The sequence below is a fragment of the Seriola aureovittata genome, chromosome 6 (assembly GCF_021018895.1).
Source record: "Seriola aureovittata isolate HTS-2021-v1 ecotype China chromosome 6, ASM2101889v1, whole genome shotgun sequence".
NCBI lineage: Eukaryota > Metazoa > Chordata > Actinopteri > Carangiformes > Carangidae > Seriola > Seriola aureovittata.
This window is the reverse complement of record NC_079369.1, coordinates 25,828,338-25,845,899: the sequence shown is the minus strand read 5'-3', so window position 1 is coordinate 25,845,899 and position 17,562 is coordinate 25,828,338. Positions and strand designations below refer to the sequence as shown.

The 17,562-nt window shown below is 39.8% G+C and overlaps 2 protein-coding genes across 2 annotated transcripts; one reads left to right on the top strand and one right to left on the bottom strand.

Moving 5' to 3' along the window:
• Positions 1-487: 487 nt before the first annotated feature.
• LOC130170467 (dual specificity protein phosphatase 22-B-like) lies at positions 488-10,594 on the bottom strand. Its single transcript, XM_056377742.1, has 7 exons — positions 10,344-10,594; positions 10,184-10,217; positions 7,587-7,669; positions 4,285-4,334; positions 3,759-3,833; positions 2,964-3,135; positions 488-1,111 (listed from the first exon to the last, which is right to left on the bottom strand). Exons 1-7 carry the CDS (start codon positions 10,362-10,364, stop codon positions 959-961), a joined length of 588 nt encoding a protein of 195 aa, XP_056233717.1. The 5' UTR covers positions 10,365-10,594; the 3' UTR covers positions 488-958.
• A 2,820-nt stretch (positions 10,595-13,414) lies between these two features.
• bphl (biphenyl hydrolase like) lies at positions 13,415-17,183 on the top strand. Its single transcript, XM_056377700.1, has 7 exons — positions 13,415-13,624; positions 15,202-15,305; positions 15,398-15,564; positions 15,647-15,800; positions 15,928-16,059; positions 16,646-16,769; positions 16,886-17,183. The coding sequence occupies exons 1-7, from the start codon at positions 13,536-13,538 to the stop codon at positions 16,974-16,976; spliced, it is 861 nt and encodes a 286-aa protein (XP_056233675.1). The 5' UTR covers positions 13,415-13,535; the 3' UTR covers positions 16,977-17,183.
• The last annotated feature ends 379 nt before the right edge of the window (positions 17,184-17,562 follow it).

Below are 17,562 nucleotides of genomic sequence, written 5' to 3'. Positions count from 1 at the left end.
ACTTGAAATCAGCACTTTAAGTATTTTTACATTCTGTTTTTGTTACTTTTAAGTAAAAAAAAATCTGAATAGGTACCGACATCTTGTAACTGGTTCAAACAAAGACTAAAAGGCTTTTCCCCCCTTTTGTTTGAATCATTTCAAAAGTTGTGAATCCCCTAAATCATCCAGGGAAGATGAGAGGAAAGTCTGAATAATTTTCTTTATAGCAAAAACTGAGTTTGCTTTGTTTCCCTCTCTTTTTTTTAAATAATTTTGTGCCATTTTTTTTGTGGTCCACAAAAATATTCTCATGTTAAGTCATATTTAATTAGAATACAAATTCACATGTGTAAATAAGTTTTCCAGGAGCAGACAGATGTGAATCATTAATATTAATATACTTACACTGGCATTTTCTGTGAATCCTGGCTATTGTTGCATTAATTATGTTTCTTTTTAGACTTTAACTACAAACAAATTCCAACACAAAGCCCGAATCTTCTGATTGTGGTTTACTGGAAGATACTTTATTCTTCAGCTTTCACACAGTCTATAGAAAGTAATACTCATATTCCAAGTACAAGACACAGCATAACATAACTGACAGGGGAGTGCACGCTGCTAAATGTGTGTTCACACTGTGGACTGTATGTACATATTTCCTTGGTGTCATGCTTGACTGCCCTTGCATGTTGTTTTGACAGTTAGAGGCGAGGACATGACATGACGAAAGGGACTCAAGATAATGACATAAAAAAATTCCCCCGTCACATGACTGCAAAAAAAAAAAAAAGAAAAGAAAAAGAGATTCAACACATATCATTACTGAATTTTTCTAAGAGACAAATGTTCCCGCTGCTGTTTCTCTCTGCAGGATCGGTCGGGTCTTAATGGGTTCAGTGGTCCGAGCAGAAGCCCCCAGTCCTCGGCTGCTTCAGGTGAGAGGTAAGACGAGACTGGCAGAAGACATTTTCTTTCAGGTGCCACTTGTGGCCAAAGCGGGAGCGGTGTTGGTTGACATGGCGCTGCTGCTGCTGCTGCAGTTGGATTTCTGAGTTAAAAGAGCTTCGATCTCCCCCTCATCGTTCAACGAGCTCTTCCCGTACCGGTCCTTCCACCAGGCTCGATACTGGAGGGGCAAAAACAGAAGTGTCAAAAAAATATCAGAATTAAAGAGATACAGCAAGTCTCCACCTGAGGGATTCAGTGCTGGTTGTTTTGCTGACACCTGTAGTTCAGTTTGTCAGATCATCAGGCGGCATCTGAAACCCCCTACCTCCTTCCAGATCAGCACCTTTCAAGTGTCTAAAATGGACACTTTTTGTTACTTTATAAAACTGACAACCACACATACATGCCCACTTTACCCACTGTTGTTTTGCAACATGATGATCGCCTTCGAGGAGATATCGTCCGAAAGTGTGCGACATTATCCCCATTTGAACCATTATTACATCTCGCCCCTCTCTAGGTCGGCTTCCATCCAAATGTGGCACAAAATTGGAAAAATTAGGCAAAAGAAAACATGAAGTCATACATGTTTCCATCAAGCGGCAACCTCTAGGGCTGAAATGAAGTGCAAAAAACTGCAGTTCTTCAAATGGCCACTAGAGTCTGGCTCCAACAGTGAGTCAATCCCCATAGATGTTAAAATGTCCAAAAAAATAAACAATGTTTACAGCCTGGTACAAAAAACTGTTTTGGTCTCTAGAGCTAATTTCCTCCTTTATGACAACTGTTTATATAACTCACCTGTTAAGGCTTAAAGTGATGGAGAATTGAGGGTGTGGCCTCTTTGAGTGACAGGTGGGTGAGCATATGTTTACAACAAACCAGCATACTTTCATCTGCTGCTATTCACTGGAAGCTTCAGTGGACATTAAGAAACATTCTTCATGTACGACAGGATCTCTCGATTTTTTTCTCCAGTTCCTTTCTGTTCAAAACGACACATTTATCAGCCTCCGGGGGGCAGCACCCTCGTCTGAGCAGCTACTTGCTAATCCAACAGAGGAAGAACGACTCAAGTCTTCTGGAAGAGCGCCGAGCTATTACAGCATCATGTGACGCACTAACCCAAAAAGACCTTTTCCCTGTACACAATCATTACATAAGGAGCAGCTGTAAAACAGTGTATAAATCTGACATCTGACTTCCTGCTGGCTCCCTGCACATTAATGAGATAAAATAATTTAAACCTACAGCTTCTGTAGATTTTCCAAACGTTACTGGGCTGAATGGATCAAATTCTGATCACAAGGAGAGTCTTCCTGGAGAGGAGTTTGTGATTCCCATAAAAATAAGTTCGGTTTTTTACAAAAGCTCCTTTTCCAACGAGTAAAATGCTTTTTGGACCGGATTAATTTGACCATTGCAGCCTTCTGCTGTTACTTGGGGCTTGATTAGATTCAATAAAAAAGTCTCAGGGGGGTCTCTAACTTCCTTTAGTGTGCATGCGAAAAACCAGTTGCCGTTTGCATCTGATGACCAACAGGATTAAAGGGGGCGTCACCTTGGAGCCAGTTTTCTCAACACACACATGATGTCTTTAGAGAGCTGCCAAACAAACTGAGGGCTGAGAGGATTCATCACATCACACTGATTCAAGAACGAAGACAGTCAACAATGTGGTCCAACATGCACTGCGCCAAAAACCCAAGAATCTGGAGATGTGCTTTTTAGGTTCTTTGAGTCTCTTCTTCAATATGACATCTCACAGTGCAGTGACCGGAGCATGTCCGGTCCAGATTTCATCATATTTGGGGTCATAGTTTGAAATATCTGTGCAACTACATCTCCAGATTCCAGGGTATTTTGCATTTTACAAAGATGGTGACACTGAGTGCTGCCTTCCACATGCACCAACATGCATCTTCTACTTCGCATCACATGCAACGTCTTCCTGTGGATATGGACAAGGACAGACACTGAATGATCAGAGGGATTTTAACCGTGAGGGAGAACGGCGAGGCGTCACTCACTTCTGCCAGGTCTATGTTTTCAAACTCCTCCAGCTGCCGCAGGAAGCCCAGGTTGGGCCCCGCACACGGCCTGGCCGCCCTCACCGCCGCCAGAGACTCCACCCAGCCGCAGCCCGTCACCGTCATGATGTAGGCCACCACCAGAGTCACGCTGCGGGACACTCCTGCCACGCTGACAAGCACAGAGCTTCAAAGCTAGAGAGGCTAGCATGTAGCGATCATCACATACTGTATTGAGAGTCTCTTCTTTAGTGTACAAAGAAGTGAAACCCCTGTTTTCCTAAAGCTGTGGTTGAATGCCTGATTTTGCACGTTTGATATGAGAAAAGATGAAAGATGATGAGATTTACCATGAAAGTATGAACCAAACTGATTATTTGGTTTGGTGGCAGTGATGTGGTTGAAAATGAAAACAGGGTCTAATAAAAATCTGAGGACCTCCGAATACTCATCATTACAAACAAAAATCAGCTGCATTTGAATATTTGAATATCTGTGCCTCTTCCTTTCAGCATCCTCACATGCAAATGACAGCAGTTTCGTTACCATAAACTTTAATTTACGACTTGATTCCGTCGTTTTTTAAATTAAATAATTGGAAGGAGAGAACTGTGCAGTAAATATTTAAATAACAGAGAAATATTTCATTTTCCTAAAACAAAAAAGCAAATATTCCTCAAGGAGAATCCTCCCTTGTTTAACCACTTAAACTGAAGGGTAGTTTTAGCAACTGATTCTTATGATGAAGTATATTGATACACAAATCAGGTATTTTTATGATTTATTTTCACTCACCAGTGAACGAGGCAGCCTTCTCCTTTCAGTCGGGACTCGTGGATAAACATGATGCTGTCTCTGAAGTACTGAATCCTACAGGTGTCATCACATTAAACAGGGAATTAAATCATTTATACATTTTAAAGAAAGGCAAGATATGTTGCCCATATATTTAGTATTTTTTTAAGACAGTAGTTCTTGAGCCTGTGTTAGACTCCTACATCATTTTATTTATTTGATTGATCCAACTTAATATTTTTAAAGAGGTTGGTGAGGTATTCAGAAGACATTGTACATTTTATGATTTATTTATAGGTATTAACTTTTTTTTGGTTTACATTAGTCATTCTGTTATGTACAGAATTGAAAGATATGTTAATTTTATACAGATATTTACACAGTTATTAAATGTGAAAATCATGATTAGACTCTTGTTGGACTTTTCTCATTGTATTTCTATTTCTTTACAGTTTCCAAAGGTCATCAGGTGGTAGATACATTAGAAACTAAAAACATATGTGGACCTTAAGTATCATATACTCACAGGTTTTGCTTAGAGTGGTCAGCAGCAGATATACAGAGGTACGTCATCTCCTAGAGGGGGTGGGGTGGGGGAGTTAGACTCAAATGATATACAGTATATATATATATATAAAGTCCCTGTTGAATTACTATTTTACTACACAACAGTTCAGAGAGGGTCATTTGTTTGAATACTGGGTCTAACTCACTTCCTGTTTCTCGGTGTATGGGGCGGCCCCCTGAAACTTAGCCCCACTGACCCTGCTGCTTAGCACTGGTGTGCTAGGTCATGACATAACGATATTCGCCTGTGTGCGTGGGTGTGTGTGCGTGTGTGTGTGTGTGTGTGTGTTTGTGTTTTAGTGCTGTGCACCTGGCAGCTGATGGAACATGCAGTGGACAGAAACTACCTTGTCCCGTTATGACTGCAACTGCTGCAAAAACCCCTGAGCCCTCTGGGACACACCAAGTTCTGGAAGTGCTCCAGACAGGTCAGGCTGCACCCACACGAACCCCAGACAAAGTACTCATGTGCTCACACACACTTTAACACCAATAAACAAGCACATACTGAAGAAGCATGTATGCATGTCGGTGACATTGTAATTGTTGTCAGGAAGAGTCAGGATATGCAAACGAATACTGAGAAGTGCTGTTAAACCTTTGCACACTTAGAACTCATTATTACCATGATTTAGTAACATCAAACCCAGATGCATAGAAAACCCAAACAAAGTGCATGCAAGTTGTGGATGAAGTGCAGAAATTGTCTTTACTTGCAAAAGAGCACTTGGAGGCTCAGACCACTAAAACTGACCCTGTCGTTTTATTTTGCATTATGTTAATCAGAAAATGGAACATCTGACCTCAGAGATTTGGTGGTTGCAAATTTTTACCTTCCTCTCTCAGGAACCATCAAGCTGTCTTCCAAGAAATCAATCACTCAGCACTTTGACTGTTAGGTATGCAAATAAACCATCCCATCTGGCCATTTGGGCCACACTGGTAAAACAAACCTGAGTCATCATTTTGCCACAGAGGTCTAAAAGAAAAAAAAGAAAAGCTGCGTGATGCATTTAAATGTGAGAAGAAGAGGTTGAGATCTGTACAGCGGCCCGGGGTGGATGAGCTGAGAGAAGGTCTGCAGGCCGAGACATAAATTTCAAGCCCAAAACCTTTTAAAAAGTTTTGGTGGTTGACCAGTTTGGGTAGTGATACTGTAATACAAGTTGCTGTTTCTCTTCAGTGTTGCAATGAGACCCATGAGCATGGATGGAGAAAGTGCACAGAAATCTCTCAACGCTTTTCATGCTCGCTTTCAACAAGAAAAGATGAAAGTTGTGAAAGCGGACACTGAGGAGCTCAGACGACGTGGAGGGAGAAAAGATTCACGATGAGACTTCTTAAATTTATTCAAATAAAATCACAATCTATAGATACAAAGTCAAGTCAATCATTGCATGAATATGGATTGATTTGTATACATCAGTAGTGAGCAACACTGAATTAGCTGCTGTTTCTATTGTGTCTATTGTAGCTAAATTGAGAAGATAACACCACAGGGAAAGCACACAGTTGAGTTTTATTTCTCCAGTGACATATGTCTAAAATATATAATCATAATGATAATAACAAATATTGCAGATGGGAGGAGACTTTATTCTTGCATCTGCTACCAAATGTAAATCCATGGGTGCTAATTGCTACTTTCAGTCTACCAGGTTCTCACAGTAGAATCAGCTCTTTCTCTCCTTACTCTCACGTACACACGAGAAAAACACCTTTCCTGCCTTTTCATACACAAATTGCCATGTTCTAAAAGAAAGTCAGAAACCTTTTTTTTTTTTTTTATGCAGTTCCACTTTCAAGACTTTATGGACTTCAAGCTGCTGTGCTAAAAGCATCTTGTGTGAAAAATATCCCACAGTGCACTGGTTTACATCTGCATCACAGCTGCATCCCATAGTCTACACACACACACACACAGCATCACAGTGATTCAGAAATGTGCTGATTTTGTTGAAACCTGGTGAATTCCAGGTCGCATGAACTTACTGTGCAAAATTGAAAATAAGAACATGTGACTTTCACACCTCTTGAAGTGGTCTATTGCAAAAGCCTTTGATAGAAATCTGACTTTAGAGTAAACTGTATTACATTACATCCTGTTCCTGTCTTGATCCTCCCTGTTGAAGCTCCTGTTATATAATAAAGACAATGTTGAAGAGGAAACCTCAGAATGTAAACAGGCTGATGATCAATTGAATCATTTTCAAGCATTAAACACCAAAAATCTGCTGGTTTCATACTTAAATATGAAGACATTATTTTGTTTCAGAAGACTTAGAAATCCTTTTAGGCTCTGGGAAACTCTGATTGTTTCTTTCACTTTTCACAGGTCCCATATTGTATAAAGTGGGATTCCTGTTGTTATGTTATCTGTTCAAACTGACATCAAACTGACATCTTGGTAATTCAGTTTAATTCCAGATAACAAAGTGAGGCAGCAGCTAAAGGCTAATGCTAAACCCCTCCTTAAAAATTCCATATAGTATAAAGTTCTTTGATTATAGATCAGGTCTAGGTTCTATATTAATACTGTGATAGTATCAAAGCGATCAGTCCACAGAGAAATGCACACAGCCTGTATTCAGAAAACTGAGCCTTAAAACCAGCCGTCAGGACTTCTGGAACTTTGTGATGTCACAACAAAGCAGTCGCCTCTTTCAGCCCTGCCCCAAGCCCCGCCCACCTGGACCCACCATCCAACCTTACAGGATTTGGTTTTTAGAGTGTGTGTTTTGAGTGTTTTACCTGAAATCTGCTATATTTTTATTGGATCACTCAGAAAACAGTGAGCCAATCAAAAGAGAGGATCAGAGCATCCTCTCTTCTGATTGGCTCACCGACCTGTTGTTACTAGAGCTCCAGAGAGAAGCCTGAGAAAGGAGATGTAAAACTACATTGAGATGGCTTTTGGTTCTTAAAACACAAATATCTCTTCTTATGGATCAACACTTCAAATAAAACACTGGAGAAGTGTCAAATATGGAACTTTAACTAGAAAATTACATTGTTTATAAATTGATAACAATTGTTAGTTGCAGCCCTATGAAGATCTTAAGTCAGGAAAATATGGTGTAACACCTCTGAGTACCTGTGAGCTGATGCCAAAATTTCACACTTTCAGTATGAGTAGGAAGCAGCAGGGAGATTAAGGGGAAAACAACACCAGTGAGTTCATAGGAGGTTGTGTTGCTGCAGTAACATAAGGGTCATGGGGTCACACAGGCCGATATCAGAGACACAGAGAATTCAGCTCACCTCCAGGATGGGTGCAGCTGTATCATGGATGGACAGGATGTGGGTGATGTTGTGCCGTGCCAACAGCTCCCTGTCTCGTGCATCTGTGGATGGCAAAGAAAATCAAGAAAGTGCAAATACTCCCACCATCCAATCAGCACATATCATATAGGGTCTTACCTAAATAAGGCAACAACACCCCCACCCCCCCTCCCCTCTTCAGATGTCTCCCAAGCAAATGTGGCTTTATGGCTTAAAAGTTTTGCTCTTGTTTTGAACTGAAAGAAAAACCGGAAAACCAGTGTTTCTAAAACAGTCCAACAGCTTGTCCCAAAAGCAAGAAACAGTAATAGTTTTAATCAAATTTTGTTCTTTGAAAGGAAGCCAAATGTTTTCTACCTTGGACAGATGTGTCATGAACACTTTTTCTCATGCTTTGCAAGTTTGCAGGATGCTGGTGATGCCACTTACAAGACCAAGATGAGTCTGTGCTGATAGCCTCCTGCCAGCTAAATAAATTAAAGTGATCCTATTTCACCTGTCATTTGTATATAAACTGTGAGACAGAAATAACAACATTAAAAAAAGACATCTGAGTAGGCTACAGGAGTATAAAAGCTCAACACCCTTGCAGAGGAAACACAATCTCAAGTCACTGTAAGCCAGTGACTTTAAGGTCACACAATGACACAAGTCCCTAAGTGTGTTGCTCATGAAATAAATATATTTATTGGCTGTCAGGGTGCTGATATCACATTGAAATTGTTAACCCGAGACCAGTGGCTCTGTCCCACAAGGTCAAAATCCAGCCGCAACATAACCGACGACAGAAACAGCACAACTTATTGTTGTATTAACATATAAAATAACAATAAAGCAACAAAAATATGATAAAAATAGACAGCGTGATAATCAAAACTACATTTACTAAATTATATTTCTGTTAATATGCATTTTTAAAAAACTGACATTGTGGTAATTCAGTTTATCCAGATAACAGAGTGAGGTAGCAGCTAAATCCAGTCAGTATGCAGAATAAACACTCAGCTAATGCTAAACTGCTTTTAAGCTAAAATAACTTGAATTCATGCAATTTGGTGTGGTTAGCATTTTTTAAATCACGTTTTGGTAAATAGATGTTGTATTGATTTCAATATACAGAAAATATTTATAGTAGGGCAGGTAAACATTCAGCATGAACTATGGAAGTTTAATTTCTTAAAGGTCCCATATTATACAAAGCAATTTTTAGCCAAATGATTAATTAAGACTACATATTTGACACTTTTCCAGTGTTTTATTTGAAGTGTTGATCCATAAGAAGATATATTTGTTGTTTTAAGAACCAAAAACCATCTCAAAGTAGTTTTACATCTCCTCTCTCAGGCTTCTCTCTGGAGCTCTAGTAACAACAGGTCGGTGAGCCAATCAGAAGAGAGGATGCTCTGATCCTCTCTTCTGATTGGCTGACTGTTTTCTGAGTGATCCAATAAAAATATAGCAGATTTCAGGTAAAACACTCAGAGTACCCAAATCCTACAAGGTTGGATGGTGAATCCAGGTGAGCGGGCCTAGTGGTATGGCTGAGGACGGTGACTGCTTTGTTGTGACATCACAAAGTTACAGAAGTCCTGACAGCTTGTCTTAAGGCTCGGTTTCTGAATACAGTCTGTGTGCATTTCTTTGTGGACTGAGCACTTTGATACTTTCACAGTATTAATATAGACCCTGACCTGCTTTATAATCAAACAACACATGGACATCTACCTTTAGACTATGTGGGACCTTTAAGCAAAATAGATCAAGAAGCTGAACTAATACATTTTGGTCATATACTGCATGTTCACCTTGGCTTCTCTGAAGATCATCCAAAAGCAGTTCAGCTATCTGCATTTGTAGGTGTTAACCAGGTTACATGGAAATAATTATTTGAGGTAAAATGGCATCACAACCTTCTTTATCCATAATGCAGTCTGCCAGCGTTGACCTCACCACTACATGTGTACAGAGACAGAAGGTCCATTATGCTGTAAAATATACCAAGTCATTATAAAAGATGACCAGACATAATGTTTACATGGAACGTGTCAGATTTCCTGTTTGTAACTGATTCCTGAACGAGTTTACGTGTTTTTTGTTCCATGTTTACAAAAAGTGGTCCACATTCTTACCAATTTCCTGTGTTACGTGTGTACACAGATAAAAAAAAAAAAGCAACCTAATGATTGCATTCGCTGCTGTATGGAAATGTGTAGAATGAAGTTCACACTGGGGACACCCCCACACCGCGGGGTATCCCCTCCCACACCAACCCTCACGTACTCAGCAGCCGTCAGAAATAATGTTTCCTCCAGCTGCTGAAAGAGCTACACACCAACCCCCGCAACACACACACACGAGGCAAAAAACACACTGTAATAGTTTTTTTTTTGTAACATCAAAATACACTACTTCAATCATGCTTCTCTACACTGTGACATCTCCTCTCTATAGAAACTGAGCTCAGTGTAGCATCTCACCACATGCCCCTCCATATGAGGAACTGAAACACACTCTACTACGTTATCCTGAAAATAAATCAATTCTTCACTGAAGTGACGATAGGCGGGACAACGTACCTTTGAAATTTCCAAGATAAAGATCAGGCAGGACCTAAAGAAAGTTTAACATTCAGTTAAAGGAAGAATATAGGAGTGGGAAACGGGAATGAGCAGGTGTGACAGGTAATAAAAGTTTGAATGTTTTTGTAGAGTTAATTCACACGACTTGATACTGTACCTTGCTTATTCCATTACCCATGTCAGAGCCAGAGGTCTCAGGATAACACCAATAAGTTTAGGGCAAATTTACTCAGACTGCATCACCAGGTGCTCCAGCAGCTCCCGTCAGGCCCTCTCAACAAGAAGATAATCTGTCACAAGCTATGACTGCGTCACATCGTTTTCAAACCACCCCTGATGATTTCTTTGTGTGAGCCAGGATATCATAAAGCCTTCAACGCGTACCTTTGCTCATGCAGTGCTACTTCATTGAGAATATGCGGCTTGGAATGACGTAATGTGACCTTAGCAGTGGATCACCCCGCTTGGATATTTATATTTAGACCAGGAGAGGGTCATGGGACTGAGGATAGGCACATACCAACCAGACAAAGATGGTTCGCGGGCCAGAGGGCAGCAGAGAACAGGCCTGGCTATCACTATCTGCTGAGGTGTTAAACCCTACAAGGAGCACCTCTGAATGAGGCTCTAAATACATGCCACTTGCAATAAATCTCAATTTAAGGAACAGTCTCAAGGTATATATGACGGGGCAGATGTCTTCGAAGAATTAGAGCTTTTAGCTTAAAGTATCAGTCGATTCTCGGTGGATGCCCACTTGAATCCTCAGTCACTCTATTTCCAATAAGTTCTGCAACATCTTTGGAAATTTTGCTCTGAGTTGTTTGATGTATTTTTTACATCTGCACCAAATTTTGTGTCATGTAGTAGATGTCAAGATATTTTAATAGGTGACCATGAATGTGTGTACTAAATGACATAGCAATCATCACAATATTTGTCAAGCTACTTGATTCATGGTGGAGCCAAAGGAAAAGTCTGGGGGTCATCAGAACCCAAAAATATTCAACTTGCTGTGAAATAAATCAATGAAACGCTGCAATTCTTCACATTTGATATCATTTTATCAGCTCATGTAGTTGATTTTGTCTGAGAACTATGATTCCCCCCATTTAGCTTAAATTACATGTTGATTCTCAGTGGACGTCCACTCAAACCTAAATCAGTCACTGCATTACCGATAAATTCTGCTGCATCTTTGAATATTCTCTGAGGGGTTTGATGTATTTTTATATTTGTACCAACTTTTGTGTCAGTTCACGTAGTAGATGTCAAGATATTTTAATAAGTGACCATGATGGTTGTACCAAATGTCGTGGTAATCGATGACTGTCAAGATTATTCTACTCCGAAACAAAAATGTCAACCTCATGGTGGAGCCGAAAGAAATCCCCAACCTCAGTAGGGTTCGTCATCTGAGGACCTTGAATGCTTGTACAAAACTTCTTGGAAATCCATGAAATAGTTGTCAAGTGTTTTCAGACTGGACCAAAGTGGTGGAAAGACGAACTGAAAGACCGACACTACCATCTGTAGAGAAATGTCGCTGGCTACAAATCCCCAAAATATTAAATTCATTATATGACAATTTTTTCGAATTGATTCATGACTTCTTCTAATTTTAAGAGTCTTGCTTATAAATTTGATTGTATCTCAGAACTAAGAATTTCCCCCCCATTTATTTTAAACTGTGTGTGTTGATTCTCAGTGGATGTCCACTGGAATCCGCATCAGTCACTGCATTTCCAGTAAATTCTGGTGCATTCTTTGACACATCGCTCTGAGGCGATCGAGGTATTTTTAGCCCGGCTTACTTTGTCGCTTTGTTTTGTGTTCCTGTGTGGTTCAGTGTGTGGCACAACTCAGATGCACTGACAGGCAGAGGGGAGTGGAGGCGTTTACAAAAAGCTGCCTGCCTGTCAGCCTCAGAGAACTAGGTCTGAACAGCTCATTGTGAACCCATTGATAAACACACACCTCACTCATTACAAACAAGGGGTTGTCTGTGTGTGTGTGTGCGTGTGTGTGTATGTGTGTGTGTGTGTGTGTGTGGGGGTGGAGTGGGTGGGGGATTGTTGTATAGAAACTAAAGGATGTGGGATGTTAATGATTTGTCTTTAAATAGAAGAAGAGATACTCAGGAGTTACTTTCAAATTGATGTCAGTTTATTGTTGCACCCAAAAGATATCCACAGTAAAGTCTATAGAGATGTTTTTTTATGACTGCAACTAAAAATTATTGTCATTGCCAATTAATCTGACTGTTTTAATCAACCATCAATTCAAACCTTTGCTATTTTCTACAGTGATATAAAACACAGAACAGCAGCAAATCATCACAGCTGAGAATCTGGAACCAGAAAATGCAGCATGGCTCTTTGGATTGGCAATGCCTACTGGTCGGTCCACCACTGACTAGTTTTCATCTGATGCCACCATGAGGTTGATATTTCTGTTTTTGAGGGAAACAGCTTGACAAATACTCGGTGGATTTTCATGAAATTTGCTTAAAATATTCCATGTAACACAAGGATAAATTAAGGATATTGTAGCCTTTATTCGACAAAGGACAGCAGAGATGTGGCAGGATATGAGGGGAGAGAGATGGGAACTGAAAAGCAACAGAGGCCCCCCCAGAGTTAGTTCAGAGGACTAACAGGGAGAGCTCTGTGACCCCAGACACGATTAATGTCACCATGTATCATAACATATCATACTGTACATGTCATTGTGTCTCAGTGACTATAAATTTGTCCCCATGCATAGCCCATAAAAAACATGAAATATCTCCTTATTTGGTGCAGTATCAGTGTTTCATTATAATTTCCATATTTTGTCACCTTCATCAAATGTGTGAACAGTTCGTGGAAATGGAATAAAAAATATGTAAAAAAAAAATATTTTCCATTCAAAATAAAGGGGAAAAAGAGATAAAGTTTCTGATGTGGAATTAATTATAAATTAATATTTTGCTGGGTTTCAATGGAGCAGGTCATTCGAGGATATTCCTCCGCAAATCAATCATTACCTACAGAGAAAAAAATCACTATGGAACTTTATAGTAAAACCAAGTGTTACATAAATATTGGGCAAAGTGTCCAGTAATAACTAAAATCTTTAGGTGAATGTTGCCTTTCGGTTCGTTTTCGTACTTTCGCTTAAATTTTTTTGTCCATAAATTGGACGCGGAAAGTGCCAAAGTGAATTCAGCTTCCTGAACTCCCTTTAAAAAAAAAAAAAAAAAAAAAACTTGCAGTGCAGGATTAGACTACATGTTCACTCAGTAGGAGACTTTGTTCAATGTTTAACCGCACAGGAAGAGACCTGCAGCGGGGACCCTCTGAGAGAAATGGCGTTGTTTCTGCTCGGAAGACGTTTGTTTAAACGCAGAGGCGACATTCACAGAGCCGCGACAGCGATCCAGCCCTTCGTACTCTGGTAACTGCCTTCACTGTGTTTCATTGCGACATCTGCACGTTTAACATGCACGATTTTTTTTTTACAGACGCGGACTTTAACCGCGGAGAGCTGCGGTAACGAAGCAGGAAACGTCTGCTCAGCTTTTAGCAACATGTTCGTCATCCTCTCAGAGCTGTTTGAAATCCACTAGATGGCGCAGTATCTCCAGTCAGTGCGCTGGTGAAGCATGTGCACGAGATAACAATACTCATATCCTTCAAATGTATTGGGAAACACCTTAATTACACTTAATTACTTTTTGTAAATTTATGGTGGTATTTATCATTATCATTATTATATTGTAAAGACTAGTAGTATTATTTTAGTGGCTGTAATTAGTACTATTAAATTGTATATTTTTGTTTAGTGTCCCACTAATGTAAGATCTTAAAAATGAATAAAACTTTTATTTAAAAAAAAAAATCATAATTGAAGTATTTGATAGTTGTTAAGATGATAAACCATTGAAATAGAAACCATACATTCAACAATTTGATAAATCTACAAGCCCTCACAATGAAACATTTTCCAAATATGACAATAAGTGTCCTTAAAATCTTCAAAAATATACGAACATTATGCTTTTATAGGTTTAATGTCTAGCACGGGAAGAATTGCATCATTCATCAGGCACAGGTTTAAGTGTTGGAGGTACTTTTTCCTTTAGGACAAAAAGTCTTTGTAAAGGAAGTAATCATAATTAGTGTTTCACATTTTCTGTTATCACAAAAAAAATCAACCGTTGTATTTGTTTATTCATTTTTATTTATTTAACCTTTATTATATATATATATATATATATATATATATATATATATATGGCAGGTTGGCTCAGGATAGATGCATATATAGATAAAAGAAATTACAGAGACATAGTAACAAAGATGGACAGACACATTTAAAAGATGTAAATACCTTTTTTCAACTGTGACTGCTGTAAAAATGTTGATTCATACCATGACTATACATTGAATCACCAACTTTTATTATGTGCAGAAGACATTCTACAGGACAGTGAACTTTATTTCTTGAAGACAAATCAAAACATCCTGCAGAACCATTCAAATTTACAAGATCTTACCTCGCAGGGTGGGAATGGCTCTGTGGGATATTTTGAATGTCTGCACAATACCTGCAAAAGTCCACAAGACTTGTTCTCAGCTGAAGACGTTTCCTGCTGTCACTGTGAGTGCAGTGTTTAATGAAAGTATCTCTGCTGACATGTTCGGGTCAGAGGATGCGCAGCGTGAGGAATGTTTAACAGCAGGTCACACTGACCTGGAGACAGAAACTCTGAAACTGCCACAAAAGGAAAGTGTGTTACTATAAAAACAACTATAACAATACACAACCAAATAAAGGGAACAACAATACTGACCAAGATTCAGTCACAATCACAAGGAAGTTTTAAATTTGAAGGCCAGTGAAAAGAGAGATGTACTATATGATTTCTTGGATTGTTAAAACAAATCAACCGTTTTTTGTTTTTTTTTAATGTTTGTTTTTACTGTGACCATCAGCACATACAGGAGCTGCTCTTCTCTGTTTCCCTGCAGCTCCTCCATGGCCTCAGGCAGGCAGCATGTTAACGGAGTGGATCTGTACTACGAGCAGACAGGGAGAGGGAAACACGCTGTGCTGCTGCTTCCTGGTGCTCTGGGTAAATACAACAACATTCATCCTCCTAACGTCAGAGACGAGACATTCTGTCAGAATACAGTATGAAAACCGTTCTGGTCTTTTCTGCCACAGGAAGCACGAGGACAGATTTTGGTCCTCAGCTTAAGGCTCTCAACAAAGAGCACTTCACTGTAGTCGGCTGGGATCCCCGTGGTTACGGGCGATCCCGTCCCCCAGACAGAGACTTTCCCTCTGACTTCTTCGAGCGAGATGCAAAGGATGCAGTGGGTCTGATGAAGGTAAATTCAGCCATTTCAGCAGCTCATCATAATTATTACAAATCCAACGTGAAGCTGCAGTCTACTGTCTTTTCTGTGGCAGGCGTTGGGCTTTGGTAAGTTCTCTCTGCTGGGGTGGAGTGATGGAGGGATCACCGCTCTGATCGCGGCAGCGAGAAACCCCGACCTGATCAACAAGATGGTCGTATGGGGATCCAACGCCTTCGTTTCCCAGCATGACCTGGAGCTTTACGATGGTACTCCTCTTTTCATTGTCTTGGATAACTGCCAGGGGGCTTTCTTTGTGAACTGAGCATGATATAATATATGTTATCTGTGTTTTGCAACTGCGTTTTGTTTGCGTGTGTGTGTTTTGTGGGACAGCGGTCCGTGATGTCTCCAAATGGAGTGCGAGGATGAGGCAGCCCATGGAGGAGGTGTACGGAGCAGAAGTCTTCGCTAAAACGTGGGACGGCTGGGTGGACGGCATCGCACGGTTTGCAAAAAGACCAGAAGGTACTGAATTCACGCTGATGTAGACTAACTACACAAGTCAAGTTGAGCGACCTAAGACTGAAAAACGATCATAACTGATATCTAGAATCACTTCCTTGTGGTTGTCTGCCTCCGCTACTCAGACTTGTTTCAGGTTACATCCCTGTTCACCCAGAGTCATAGAAAATATCAACCATTTGTGTGAAATTTTGACTAATTGCTGTGTGAAGTCTTGAGTAATAGCTAAAAAGTGTTTTGTGAGGTCCCACTGACCTTGACCTTTGACCGCCAAAACCTAATCAAGTTCCTTCAAGGCGTTACAGAGATATTGTGTCCACACAATGAGACGAACAACCTGAAAACAATATAGGTCTGGCTCTGACTATCACCGGAGCGCAGGAATTAATCTCTAATTAACTTTTTGAACACTTTGGAATTGGTTGTGCTACTTTAGATGTGTTTTGGTCTGTATTGGATTAAATCTTCACGCAACCTTGACAAATTATTCATTGTTTGAAAGCTCTAAATCTCCTGATTCTGTCTGTGAAAAGCATTTTAGGATCTGTTGGCAAAGCCACATATGTCGACCTTACTGTCCTCTGGTTAGGGAGTATCTGCATGGAGCTTCTGCCCCTCATCACCTGTCCGACCCTCATCATTCATGGAGAGAAAGACCCCATGGTGCCCAGCTTCCACCCACAGTACCTCCTGAAACACATCAAGGGATCCCGGTGAGAACGCTCACACAAACACACATTTAAACAACATCCACACTGCAGCTACCTAAGATTCAGAAAATTTCACATATAACGTGTGTGTATACTCTGTTGTTCCATCCATAATCTAGATTACATCTGATGCCAGAGGGCAAACACAATCTGCACCTGAGGTACGCTGAAGAATTCAACAAACTGGTGGAAGACTTTCTGGAAGGTTGACTGATACAGTGAAACAAACCGTCCTTTTGTGGTGGAGGCTCATTGCAAATATTTACATTGGGAAACTTAATTTTGTCGATTATTTCACTTTCACTGTTTTCATGAGGTTCAAAATTGATGCATTAATTGTTAAATACTGTGTATTTTCTTAATATTTCTAGATTTCAGTGTAAATTTTTTTCTCTGATTAAATATTTCACAAAGACAGTGGATTATTTATTTCTCATTCCACGTAACTCTGGAACATTTGCTGTAATTGTGGCTGTTAAAAGTAGAACTGAAATGTTAATCGATCGAAAACAGCTATTTTGATAATTGCTTATTGGATGGTGTCATTCTTCAAGCAAAAATGCCAAACATACTCTCTTTTTCCTTGATTTATTTGACACTAAAATGAATACCTTTGGACTTTGTTCTGTTATTTTGACAGCAATACATATATATATACATAATAGCAGTTTGAAGCCATCACCTTTTGTTTCTGGGATATTATGATCTGCATTTTTCACTATTTTCAGACATTTTCTCTCTTGACGTGATCTTGAGAAGGTCATACATGCTTTTATATTGTCTCTGTTAGATTATT

Coding starts and splice junctions, on each gene's coding strand:
- LOC130170467 (XM_056377742.1), bottom strand. CDS start 10,364: ATGGGTAATGGAATAAGCAAG. Junction 10,218..10,343: donor TGGGTAATGGAATAAGCAAG/GTACAGTATCAA, acceptor AACTTTCTTTAG/GTCCTGCCTGATCTTTATCT. Junction 4,335..7,586: donor CAGCTGCACCCATCCTGGAG/GTGAGCTGAATT, acceptor CACCCCCTCTAG/GAGATGACGTACCTCTGTAT.
- bphl (XM_056377700.1), top strand. CDS start 13,536: ATGGCGTTGTTTCTGCTCGGAAGACGTTTGTTTAAACGCAGAGGCGAC. Junction 15,306..15,397: donor GCTGCTTCCTGGTGCTCTGG/GTAAATACAACA, acceptor TTTCTGCCACAG/GAAGCACGAGGACAGATTTT. Junction 16,770..16,885: donor AAACACATCAAGGGATCCCG/GTGAGAACGCTC, acceptor TCCATAATCTAG/ATTACATCTGATGCCAGAGG.